The sequence below is a fragment of the Andrographis paniculata genome, unplaced genomic scaffold (assembly GCF_009805555.1).
Source record: "Andrographis paniculata isolate CXL003 unplaced genomic scaffold, ASM980555v1 Contig86END, whole genome shotgun sequence".
In the NCBI taxonomy this organism is placed as follows: domain Eukaryota; kingdom Viridiplantae; phylum Streptophyta; class Magnoliopsida; order Lamiales; family Acanthaceae; genus Andrographis; species Andrographis paniculata.
In genome coordinates, this window is record NW_026137624.1 from 6,459,430 (window position 1) to 6,472,002 (window position 12,573).

At 34.5% G+C, this 12,573-nt stretch overlaps 2 protein-coding genes across 4 annotated transcripts; one reads left to right on the forward strand and one right to left on the reverse strand.

Annotated features, from left to right (window-relative positions):
• Positions 1–1,463: 1,463 nt before the first annotated feature.
• Positions 1,464–6,860, forward strand: LOC127242291 (mechanosensitive ion channel protein 2, chloroplastic-like). The gene is made up of 13 exons (XM_051261773.1): positions 1,464–1,643; positions 1,746–1,805; positions 2,022–2,179; positions 2,343–2,466; positions 2,612–2,709; positions 2,788–2,901; positions 3,640–3,700; positions 4,153–4,302; positions 4,450–4,560; positions 4,655–4,822; positions 4,914–5,027; positions 5,539–5,595; positions 6,000–6,860. Exons 1-13 carry the CDS (start codon positions 1,563–1,565, stop codon positions 6,567–6,569), a joined length of 1,866 nt encoding a protein of 621 aa, XP_051117730.1. The 5' UTR covers positions 1,464–1,562; the 3' UTR covers positions 6,570–6,860.
• A 426-nt stretch (positions 6,861–7,286) lies between these two features.
• Positions 7,287–11,765, reverse strand: LOC127242316 (O-fucosyltransferase 31). 3 transcript variants are annotated; one of them, XM_051261807.1, is made up of 11 exons: positions 10,985–11,765; positions 9,899–9,961; positions 9,733–9,814; positions 9,509–9,582; positions 9,348–9,436; positions 9,075–9,278; positions 8,553–8,823; positions 8,175–8,402; positions 7,888–8,085; positions 7,559–7,769; positions 7,287–7,476 (listed from the first exon to the last, which is right to left on the reverse strand). In XM_051261807.1, exons 1-10 carry the CDS (start codon positions 11,117–11,119, stop codon positions 7,560–7,562), a joined length of 1,554 nt encoding a protein of 517 aa, XP_051117764.1. In that variant the 5' UTR covers positions 11,120–11,765; the 3' UTR covers positions 7,287–7,476; position 7,559. The 3 variants fall into 3 exon arrangements, with proteins under 3 accessions (XP_051117764.1, XP_051117762.1, XP_051117765.1); XM_051261805.1 differs by having other exon boundaries at positions 7,287–7,769; positions 10,985–11,764; XM_051261808.1 differs by having other exon boundaries at positions 7,287–7,769; positions 9,509–9,579; positions 10,985–11,762.
• Between the last annotated feature and the right edge of the window lie 808 nt (positions 11,766–12,573).

Sequence of the window (12,573 nt, forward strand, 5' to 3'; positions counted from 1 at the left end):
CAAATTTTATTCAATTAATCTTTTAACCATCATCATTTTATAGTTTACTTACAATAAAACTCAAGTCTGTTACGTTTCTTTTTAATTTTTTTAATTTTAATTTTTTTAAAAAAAGGAGAACAAACAAATTCATTATTTATTTTTTCAAAGAAATAGAGTTGATAATTTACCTTCCGGTAAAAGCAATTCAATTTTACAAAAAATTATAGAACATTTTAATATTACTATTTCAAATTTTTTTCCCTCTAAAAATATTAAATCAAATACTTATTTTTTATTTATTATATTAGAGTAAAATTAATTTTTACATTTAAAACATCATATATTTACGTCACATCAAATAACTATTTTAATTTCAAATTTTAATATTCAAAATCAAAATATTACAAATAAATACACCCACAGCTATTTTATTATTATAATTTTGGTTCATTAATAAAAAAGTAAAATGGTGTGATTTAATTTGGTCAATGATTAAAAGAATAATACTACTATATTAATAAATAATAGTATTTTATTAAAAGTATTTTGATATCAATGTATAATTATTTTTACTAAAATATAAAATTTTTATTTTAAAATGACACGAAAGAAATATATAAGACCATATTATATAATACTCTATTAATCTCAATACAATATTTTTATTTACTATTTTTGTTTGTCCCAAAATAATAGTTTTATTTTCATAAATAATCATATCATTATAAAATTACCCTTACATTTTCATTATTATTACACAATTGCCACTATTTTTTATATTATACAATTACCCTTACTTTTATATTATATCAATACAATATCAATATTCCTTAAATCACGTGTCAAACACAACCCAATCTATAGTTTTGGGACGGAGGGAGTATTAACATAATTAATTTATTGTATGTCTTTATTAGTATATAGCCGTCAACGGGGCGGGTTCGGGACGGGTTTTGTAGGCCCCAAGACCCGCTCCACTAGAAAATATTAGGATTCAAGATCCGTCCTGCCCCGCTTCAACCCGGTCCCATAACCCGTCCCGAGTTCGGGGTCAACCTGACAAATCTGTTTTATTTTATAAGAAAATAATAAAATAAATTTTTTTAAAATAATTTAATATAAAAAAAATATGCGTTAAAGTACCTTCTAATAAGAATAATAAAATATTGACACTCAGTGATGGCAGTCAACAGTAATCCTCTGGTTATAAAGAGAATGACAAGAGAAACAAATAATAAGATAAATTTGATTTAGAATAAGATTATAAATTATATTTAAAATTTTTTAAATAAATAAATAATATAATTTATATTGTATAAAAATATAAATAAATTATAATCATTATTAAAATATTCAGGTTCGAATCGGAATCGAGATGAGGTTCACATCCCGTCCCACAATATGTTAGACCCTAATCCGCTTCGTAAAGACCGGGCGGGGCGGGTCGGGGCTAAGCCGCCCCATCTCACATCCGTAAGTACGGATGAGCAGAAGACAAACGACGAGCGTTGAATACATATACACAATTATACATGTGCGTATACCGCGGCGGTTGAGGAATTCATGGTGTCCGACCAGCAATGGACGTTGGTAGTTGTTTTCAGCTCTCTCTCGAGATTGGAATTTGCAGCAGGAACAATGTTTGCAGCAGAAAATTTCGGGTGCGTACTGACTGAATTGTAAATTTTGTTAGCGATGAATTCAGCTCATTTATTGCTTTTCTTTTGCTCGTTTGTTTGATTTGCATTGATTACGAAGTGCAGAGTTCGAAAGCAAGAGGCAAATTGTGTTTCATGAGCTCAAATCTCTCGCCAGTAGCTGCGGTAGGTTTGTAGTTTGATTAATTTTAGGGTTTGTGCTCTAATTGGGTAAAATTTGACAAAACAGAATCTGATTTGGATTTTTTTAGCGATTGTATTGTTATCTGAGCATAGAATCGGTTGGGAGTTAGAATTTCTTTTACTAATTTCATTGGATTTTTAGCACCTTTAGTTTTGGTTAATCTTGATATATATATATATATATATATATATTTTCAGGGGAAATGTTTTTGGAGTAAAAATAACTGGAAGAGGATTCATAGGAGACTGTCCACTGTCCCCTGTAGAAATCATAAGATTAGATGCTTTTGTATTCTAAATGCAGGTCTCCCAACTGATGCAGCATCTGTAAAGAATGCCACTTCAACTTTAGCAAGGTAATTACATAGTTCAACCAGTGTCTTTTAGATTAATCAAGTGAGAAGGTTGTTAACCATTAGATTTTCTAGTGATGGCAGATGATCAATGGGTGTTTGTGGTCTTTTAGTTGTATTTTTGTTTGGTTTCAAGGCATGTAAAGATATTCTTGTGTTTTTGCAGAGCATCTCATTATTTGAAAGGGAGTCCCCTTGTGATCAAATTGGCTTCAGCTGTGGCTGTCGTTGTTTTTGCAGTATGGGGGATTGGGCCACTAGTGCGACAATGCAGAAACATATTTCTAAAGGTAATATTCCATGGAAATTTACTGTTCTTCATACTTACTGTTCCATAGTCTTATTTGTTAATTTTATCTATCAACATTAGCTAAACCTAAGTTAGTGGTCTTTGCCATTTTCTAATTTCAATGAGTTATATCATATACAACGCAGAGGAGGGACAATGGTTGGAAAAGGAGTGGCACATATCAAGTTGTGACGTCTTATGTTCAGCCCTTGTTGCTATGGATGGGTGCAATGTTCATCTGCAGGTTGGTAATAATTTATTTGTAGAAGTGTCTAAAAGTCTAGTAAGCTATATATCGTTAATGAAAGAAGGTTTCTTGCAGAGCACTGGATCCCATGGTTCTGCCCGTAGAAACTGGTCATATTGTTAAGCCTCGCCTCCTAAATTTTGTCAGATCATTGTCCACAGTGCTGGCCTTTGCACATTGTTTGTCAGGGTTAGTTTCAGAAAATTTCTTATTAATACAATTGAATGTTGCAAAGTTAAAGTTATGCATTCTGTAATTACTATCAAAGTTGTTATTGATGGTTCTGCCACTCCAGTGTTGGTCCTAATAGTTAAATTATTTTTTAAAAAGGTATTGGTGGAAAATTTCCCTTCAATTTCATTGATTTTTTTTTATTCTACTATTTAGCAAATGCACTACTTAACATATAAATGGTATAGGTGCATAAGAAATTCAAACACTTAATGTAGAGATGTACAAGTAGACTATGCTATAAGAATGCATGTGCAATGCAGATCAGAAATGGTTGTAGAGTTCATTTTCCCATATAAGGAATAAGAAGAGCACAAATTTAGTGTAGATGTCATATAACATCTCCACAGGATAGGATTTCATTTTAGAGTTTGACTCCATCCATCTTTAGGGGTTTTTCCATATTCAGGAAAGATAGCCTGGCTTTGTTGGAATCTTGGATGGAAAGGGGAAAGGCAATTGAACTGTGATCTCTTTTTTATTATGTGGGCTCATGAATTAGCTGGGTCAATATTTAAAATAAATAAATTAGAAAGAACTCGCCTTATTTGTATATCCTAATTTCATACAATGTAGTTACTGTTTTGAACTCATATAATGTTATGTCATATATATTTGTTTTAAAACACTTCTCAATTAATTCGCATGATACAACTACTTCCAAGGACTGAGCCTTCTTTGGTCACTATTATGCAGTGTAATTCAACAGACACGAAAGTTCTTCATGGAGTCAAATGATCCCACTGATGCCAGAAATGTACGTCCCAGTTAATTTCTCTAAACAAGCTTTCCATTATGTAATTTACATGTGGAATCCTAGTGTGTGCTATCCTGCCTTCCTGCCTATTAAATGCCTCTGTAACGTGTACAGAACCCATTTTGTGTCTTGTGCTTTTTGGACATCCTTGTTCTAGTTATAAACTGATATTATATTGGTGCAGCTTGAAGAACAGATTCAAAATTTATGGAGATTTAAGATTCATTAACAATGAAAATGCTGGAATGAGAAAGGCAACATATATAACTAATGCTATGTTCAAGTACATGTTCTTTTTGGATGAGTAATAGCTTGATTGTATAAATGGATATAACATAACTATAAAGAATAATGATTTCAAGTAAGCAACGGATTTAAAGAGTATTTATAAATTTAAGATACATATAATTTCTTTCAATGCACATCTCATTACTTTTCCCCCTACTTTTCAGATGGGTTTCCAGTTTGCTGGTCGAGCTGTAAATGCAGCTGTATGGATAGCGGCTGTATCATTATTCATGGAATTGTTAGGCTTCTCGACCCAAAAATGGATTACAGCTGGGGGACTTGGGACAGTTCTGATCACACTTGCTGGACGTGAGGTGTGAAGAAGTTTGAATTTGTATTTGTAATATTTTTACCCATTTTTTCTTCGGTTCATTAATGATACACCTAGAAGGAAAAAAAAAAAAAACTGTAACTCAACCTTTTCTTAGCATCACTAAAGTGTATCTCATTGTTGCTTTCAGATTCTCACAAATTTCCTTTCGAGTGTAATGATTCATGCAACTCGGCCATTTGTCTTGAATGAATGGATTCAGACAAAGATTGAGGGCTATGAGGTTTCAGGAACAGTTGAGGTTTGTGTCAGATCTTTCAATACACCACTGTAATTGCAATTGTACTGTTTTAAGATGGTTAAATTTGTTAAATTTTTGCATTTTCATCTTGAAGCATGTAGGATGGTGGTCGCCGACAATCATCAGAGGTGATGACCGCGAAGCTGTACACATTCCAAACCACAAGTTTACAGTGAACATTGTGAGAAATCTCAGTCAAAAAACACATTGGCGTATTAAAACCCACCTGGCTATTAGTCATTTGGATGTCGGGAAAGTCAATGTAAAGATCATTGTCTTCTTCTCCATATATGCACTGCTTGCATTGATTTATTATCGTGCACTTATACTTACAAGTTATCCTTTATCCCCAGAACATTGTTGCTGATATGCGCAAAGTTCTAGCTAAGAATCCTCAAGTCGAACAACAGAAATTGCACAGAAGAGTATTCTTTGAGGATATTAATCCGGAAAATCAAGCCCTCTTGGTTAGTAATTATTATTTTGTATGTGCGTATTACGATCCTTATTTTAATTACTATTCACACAAACTCAAAATTTGAAACCTCATTTCAAGTTTTTGCGATGAATAATATACCATAGTGATGACCTCCTTGCGGATATTCAACTCCTTGTTGATAAAATTTGAGTTTTTAATTTTCCGAGTACATGAGTTCACAAACTTAAAAGAAGAATAAACAAATTACATATCAGCTGCATAAATTTGACATCATCTATTCTCTTATGGGTTTCCCTGAGGTTGCAGTGATACATAGTCTTGTAGCAAAAACAAATTGGATAATGAAAATTCTAAACTCGCTATTTCGTATTATTTCATGGAACCCAATGTTTAATACTCCTACTTGTCTAATAGAAATGTTTCATATAAAATTGCTAGCAATAAAATTATATAATAATCTGATTTCATGTGAAGAATATACTTTGTTGCACAATTTTCCTTAAAAACTATTTCTTCTCATCATTAGCTTTCTTATACAGATATTGATCTCCTGCTTTGTCAAGACCTCACATTTTGAAGAATACTTATGTGTTAAGGTACGCCTAGCTTTTTTATAGCTTTTCATTATGTATATATTTAGGAAATTGCCGAAATAATATACATTGAAATTAGTGATTTTAACATAGTTCTTAGTTCTTAAAAATTGAGTAGCAATAGGTTTTTAGTGAAACTATTTTTGTCCTAAAACCTTTATTGCGAAAACGGCACATTAGAGCACTTCATATATCACAATCTTTTTATGGGTACATAAACCTTCAGTTTATATGATCTTATTACCCAAAAATCCTTTATTAAGTTTCTGTAACTTACAATTAAACATCTGATTTTGAATGTCATATGAAGGTTCTATGCAAATAAAAATCTGTAGTTCCTTTTAAACTACCGGTGGTTAAATTTTAGCTCGTTGATATTTTCCGTTGCTCTGATTTGGTAAAAACAGGAAGCTATACTTCTCGACCTCCTTAGAGTCATTTCTCACCATCGTGCTCGACTGGCCACTCCCATCCGAACAGTCCAGAAAGTATACACCAACACCGACTTGGACGATACCTCGTTCTCTGATTCTGTTTTCACCCACGGCGCTGCATCAAACAACCGGTTCTTACTGATCGAGCCGTCCTACAAAATCAGCGGGGACGACAAGACCAAAACTCAAGTTCGATCCCCCCTACGAGTGAACGGAGACGAAGACAGCAGCAGGCCTACAGCAGACGATGCTAAAGAAACAACATCAGATGGTAAGACCGAGGTTTCCGCTTCAAGTCCAAAGCCAGATTTGAGACAACCTAGTCTAGAAGAGAACCTAGTCCTTGGTGTCGCGTTGGATGGATCAAAAAGAACCCTGCCCATCGATGAAGATGATAACATTTCCCCGGCTTCGAATGCGGAAGACATTATGGAATTGGCTGCACTGCATGCTGCTGTGTCTGAGGACAACAAAACCGATACCAAGAAGACAAGCAATGCCGGATCTCCCACCGGCACCGAGCAGTCAGATCAGCAGGCTTAGCGCCGTCTACTGTAACTGACGCTGTATATATTTGTGCTGCGTTCGGTCTACGGTAAGAATTAAGAAATTCCTTTATTTTGCTACGGAATTACTAATAACTGCGGCCAGTTGAAATATTCAGCACCGTGCTGACAGCACGTGAAATATTGATGGGTAGGGTAGCATATATATATATATATATATATGAATTAACATCACATGTTATTAATATTTTCCATCTTTCCCTTCGAGTTTGTATAAGATGGAAATGTTTGAAGTGTTATTGAATTTAATAGGATATATAGTGATGTGTGTTGCTATGTTTTGATAAATAGAGCTAAGAATGAGATAAGTTGATCATTGGGAATAAGAAATATAAATAAAAAAGAATTGTTTAGATGGACAATTTTAAACGATAAAAATGACAATAGAGAGGAGGAATCACAAATGAAGTTTATATTTGTAACTTAATGAACCGATAATATATGAAAATAATCTATATATAACATATGGCGTACTACTACCATTGATCAAATATGAATTGACAATAATTTATATTGTATTAATTCAAATTATATGTCAATAGTAGTTATTTTATACCATTTTCATATACATCTCGAAGCTAAAATCATCATAAAAACTTGCAAGGCATTTTAGTTGGATCGATCACTTATTTTCATTACAAAATATTTCATTCAGAAAGTTGATTTATATTTGTATCGAAAGGGCAAGCATGCAGAAGATGTAACCATAAAAATAAATGAACAAATAATTAGAACAAAGGAACCACCAAAACACAACATAGTATGTCAATCACGAATCGAGCAACCAACGGGCGTTTCGCAGCTTATCCTAACGACTAACGAAGAATATGAATCCGAGACCGAGCCCCGGGTGTCCCTACCAATCGAAACTACACCTAAAACACCTAAAGAAGGAAACCGTCATCTTCATATATAAAGTACAGCGCCACATCACCCACATAATTTAAATAAGAGTAGCAAACACACCTCAAGCATTGCACATGCAATCCGGCGCAGGGTACGTGTATATAGATTGCGTCGATTTGCGTATTCTGAGCTGCCCTTGTCTGTTTTTGTGCCCTTTAATGACAGCCGCTTGGAACTCCGGCCATGTCAGGCTCTTGTTCAAGAAGAGCTGCCCTAGAAGCGCCATGTTCGGGCGTATAGTCTTCTTGTTTTCATACGTTCTATGTCCAACCTGTATTTGATCGTCAAGATTAGTCGTCAAGCATGCTGAACAATGGCGGGTTCTTTTTTTTTTAAGAAAAAATATGTAATGTTTTGAATGTAAAACTAGACTGAAAAATGACGCTTACCACAGCATTGTGCATGTTTCCCGGCGAAGCGGAGATGAAAATGTCGCTGTGCATACTGACGTAGTAATCGACTGCGGCCAATAACGAAGCCTTCCCTTTGATTTGGTCGCGCTCTTCTGACGAGGCGAGGCTTTTCTTGTCTTCCATTAGAGGGAAGAGACTTCGAAGGGTCGAGATCCTCGCTTCCCCACCGTATACCTACAAAATTGCATAGAATATTAATCGATAGCGCGGCTATAACGATATAATTTTTTTTTCTTTCAAGTGGTGGAGCAAAGATTTTCGACCTTGTGGGAAGCAAGATAGAGCCGCGTGCTGTTGTCGAATCCCAGAGCAGCAAGCAGTAATCCAATTTCTTCGGGAGTTAGCGGGCACCGGCCTTGACTCCTTAGCTCTTCGTCCGTAAATTGGGAATTTAATACCCTCCCTTGCCAGATAACTTGTCGATACTTGGCTAGCGCCAACTTCTCCGCCTTACCACCACCAAAGTCGCAAGCTGAGTGCGCCGCCATGTCCTGTGAAAAAAAATAAATCCCAGTTTAAACTTAATCAAGAGCACAACCGTCCATCAAATCGAGCTATTTGAAACCTAATCTCGGCTTGATGAGGCACAACTTGAAATAAAAAATGCTCAAATAGTAATGCATAGGTTGTCTTTAGCATACCTTATCGAAGCGTAGATGAAGGACAACAAACTTTCCTATCCCTCGCTTGTCTTTAGCACCATTGAATTGCCTTATGTAGTTATTTCTCTCGCCTTCATTTGTGCTGGTGGAAGATCTGAGACGACCAACAAGAGCCTCTCCGAGAGCCCTTATGTGAGGAACAAAAACTAAAGCTTGAAAGTTGACCTTGCATCGTAGCCGTTGGATGTCCTCAGGCATATTTTCAAAAGCCAATCGATGGGAAAATGGAGCAATCGCAGCAATACCATAGCTACAATCAGAAAATAAGCTATTAAGCTATACGTGCTCGAGTTTTAAAAATTTTGCAATAGAATCCACAAGAACAAACTTAATGTTTAATGTTTTCTTCAATATCTTCAAGAACTAGCTAAGCACTTAGATGTTGAATATGATAGAAGTATGCAGGGGTATGAACTACGACAAAACTTTCTGAGATAAGAGATGATTTTACACAAAGTTACATTAAGAAAGATTGTATTTTATTTAGTTTAATTCGCTAACCTCTGTATGACGGGCAAAACGTTCTCTATATACCAATTTGCTGAAGCATGAACGGGTGCTGTTTTTACTCGGTTAGCTCGAATGGCTGTCGCATAGTATTCCCGTGTACTCCAATAATATTCGGCAGGCAATTCTTTGACAATAGATATATCATCTTTCAATGCATCAATGAAGCGATCCACATTGAATATATCCATGAATGTGCTGAGAGAAATTATGTCGATGTAAGAAAAAAGTTTTCTCGAATGAACAAAAAACTACTGTAAGGAATACCTTGAATCTTGCCAGACTGGATTTATTTCAAGGTAAGGAATTACGAGAGTCGCGTTCAAGATTTTAGCAACGGCAACTGCATCACAAATCTATAGATATCACTCTAGTCAGCAACCGAAGACGACAGATACTTGAATCAAAAGCTGCTATAAACTACTTACACCCATTCTTTGTTGGTTTAGTCCTCCGTCGAGAAACACCTGAATATACCCCTGAGATTTCTTCGGCAAAGCTGCTTCACACAAAAAGCCAAACATTGAAAACAAGCGAACATTTGAGGCCTACAGACAAGTTCCCTTTTCAAGAAACACCGATGCTTTACAGGAAGAGGATAATTGATTTCTAATCAATTTTGATGGAATATGATATATTCTTTTGAATTTACCCGATTTTTGGTCAGATAAGTCGCAGCGCTTCCATTGTTGATCAGCCAACGGCTTCCACAGTTCGGTAACTTCTGCATCAGACTGGACAGGAATAGGTATTGGTTACAGACCAACTTTGTTGCAGTGACAAATGCACATAGAAATTAGAATAATTATCTCACTCACAGTTTCCCGCTGCAAGGCACTCTTAAGTAAACGAGAATGTCGAGGCTTTGGGGCATTCCATTCCTACATCAACAATCAGGCAGTGAGAAAATATCGAAAAATCGAAGGAACAGTCACAGTAAAGTAAGGTTCTCAAACAGCATATGCTTGATCCAACTAGAAGGAGTTGGAAAACTCTTTCGAATTTTTATTTGAAATTTTTGTCTATACAAATGACAAATGCAATGATCAGTCCTAACATAAAGCTCTACGATATAACTTCTGTGTGAATTACACACTGCAAACAATAGGAGCTAACCAACACCTCATAAGATTTTAATTCTTCACTTCTTACAAATCCAATCCATTTTCGAACATTGAAGTCAGCCCAAGATTTCTTTCAAATTCTTCCAACACATGAGAATATATTTGGCAATGCAGTTTAGTTCTATTACTCGATTGATTGATGTCTTTTACTAAAAGTCTAGCCCTTTTGTAATTCTGCAACAAAAACTATCAGATTTAAGATAGATACATATATTAGAAATTTCTAAATCCTAGTATTTCACTAATTCTAGGGAAATTTCATATTCTTCAGAAATAACTTTAAAACAGCAACCATGAAAATTATCATCTTAGTTAAATAACTCATCAATAAGTTTTGCATCCCAAATACAAACCTAAATATACAGCTGCAAATGATTTTGTAAATCACAAATTCCATTTCAAGAAAACATAACACATGAACACATCACCAAAATTAGTGGATAAAACCTCCACTCTTTTCCATGTTTAAATTCCCATAGCAAAAAGAACATGGTTACCAATAACTTAAGGAAATCACAAAAGCAAGAAAGGAAATTTAATCCCACAATAAATAAATTTTTCCTCAAGAAAACAATTTGTGGACATTATAAAACCATCCCAGATAGACAACACACAAATCAACAGAGCAATTACAGAAAACATTCCGAATAAAAAAAAAAAAAAAAAAAAAAAACCCAAAATGCAGATTCTCTGCAAGTAGACAATCACAGAAATGGAAAAGTGAAATTAGTAGATACTTGTAAAAAAAGAAAAATTAATCGAATAGGTTCAAGAACGCACCGAGAAAACAGAGGGCATGGCATGGCCCAAGGGAGTGAAAAGGGTGGGAAGAAAGAAGGGCAGGAGCAGCACAAGAGCAGCAGCCATGGCTCCTCTGTGGGTATGATTCTGGAGAAGAAGAGAGTGTTGCCTCATAGTGCGAAGACCGATGGTCTTTCTTGATCGATCTTTATTGCTACTGCAGCTGCTGTGCTGGTGTAAAATCACATGGGATTGGGATTCTGTCTCTCTTAGCCTTGGAAGGAACACTACTCCACCATCAAAGTAACTTTAATGGAGGAGAGAGAAAACCCAGAGGGATAGCCCAATGCCATTCTCATTATGAGCCCTCAGTAAAAGCACCCACCCCCCACTGCCCAAATCTAGATCCGTATGTACCCACAAATCAATAAATCTAAGAATACTCGCAAATTTACAGAAAATACAAAAATTGGTCGCTTTTTCGTTGAGGAATTTTCACAAACAGTTGGCGTGCATTAATTAAAAAAACCCTAATCTTGCCAACCTATGATACGATCGAATCGATCAATATGCAGATGTAAGTACAACAAGAAACAGCTCGACTGCGATACCGAAGCGTACTTTGTAGGGAATATATGTATTTATGTGTTGAATTCAACCGTAAGAACAAAAACTAGGCAGGAGTGCGCTTGTCCTTTTCAGAAAGGACATTAGGCAGGTCTTAACGGATAGATTTATTGGGAAGAGACAAGAGATTCACGCAAGGGCGACGTGTCGCCATAGGAGTGAACTTTCGGGCATCGCTGATTAGCTTTTGGTGATTAATTTCGATGAGGAAAGATTAGCGTGGGGCTTTGGCTTTTTTCAGGAATCCAATACTGTTTCGGAAATAATAATATTAATAATAAAGATTTTTGTTGTTTGGGGGAACATCTGGCCATGCCAGAGACATTATTATTTATTCTCTCCTTTCTTTCTATTTATTTTGTTAATATTTTTATTTATGTCTGTTTTATTTTTATTTTTATTTTAATTTAAAATTCATTTTTATTAAATTATAATTATTTTTACTAATATATTTTTTAATTATTCATTAATTAGTCTGATCTTCTGCCTTGCTGTGATCAATCCAACAAACCTATCATCCATCCATTCTATTCAATTATTGCATCAAGTTCAAGTACAAGAACATCCAAATTCTAAATCCTTATTATACTCAAATTTCAGCCATTAGAAAAAATGTAAGCAGACCCCAGTAGTGTGTGGTTTTTGTTTTCTATTTTGATTTAATAATAATAATTAATGATAATAATAATAATAATAATAATAATAATAATAATAAAAAAAGAATATATATAGTATATTAATTTTTTAAAAAATATGTTCGAAAAATTTTTAGTAAAGAAATAAATCCCAAGTATTTTATAGTTTGTGAAGTTTTTATGGTTAATTATTGAGAATTAATTATAAAAGTATTTTTTAAAATTAGGTGAAGTAGTTTGTATTGTTTTTAGAATACTATTATAAGAAAAAATTTATTTATTTATTTTATTTAAAAATGTTAAAAAAAAAAAAAAACACTGATTCAAAACACATAGCTTGTGTTATGTTTTAAAACTATCTACCGA

What these genes read in the sequence shown, in the direction of transcription:
- LOC127242291 (XM_051261773.1), top strand. Translation starts at nt 1,563, where the DNA reads ATGGACGTTGGTAGTTGTTTTCAGCTCTCTCTCGAGATTGGAATTTGC. An exon ending in CGGAAAATCAAGCCCTCTTG is followed by an intron (nt 5,028 to 5,538) that starts GTTAGTAATTAT and finishes TTTCTTATACAG; the next exon opens with ATATTGATCTCCTGCTTTGT. An exon ending in AAGAATACTTATGTGTTAAG is followed by an intron (nt 5,596 to 5,999) that starts GTACGCCTAGCT and finishes TGGTAAAAACAG; the next exon opens with GAAGCTATACTTCTCGACCT.
- LOC127242316 (XM_051261807.1), bottom strand. Translation starts at nt 11,119, where the DNA reads ATGAGGCAACACTCTCTTCTTCTCCAGAATCATACCCACAGAGGAGCC. An exon ending in TAAACCAACAAAGAATGGGT is followed by an intron (nt 9,437 to 9,508) that starts GTAAGTAGTTTA and finishes TGATATCTATAG; the next exon opens with ATTTGTGATGCAGTTGCCGT. An exon ending in GTTTTGCCCGTCATACAGAG is followed by an intron (nt 8,824 to 9,074) that starts GTTAGCGAATTA and finishes TTCTGATTGTAG; the next exon opens with CTATGGTATTGCTGCGATTG.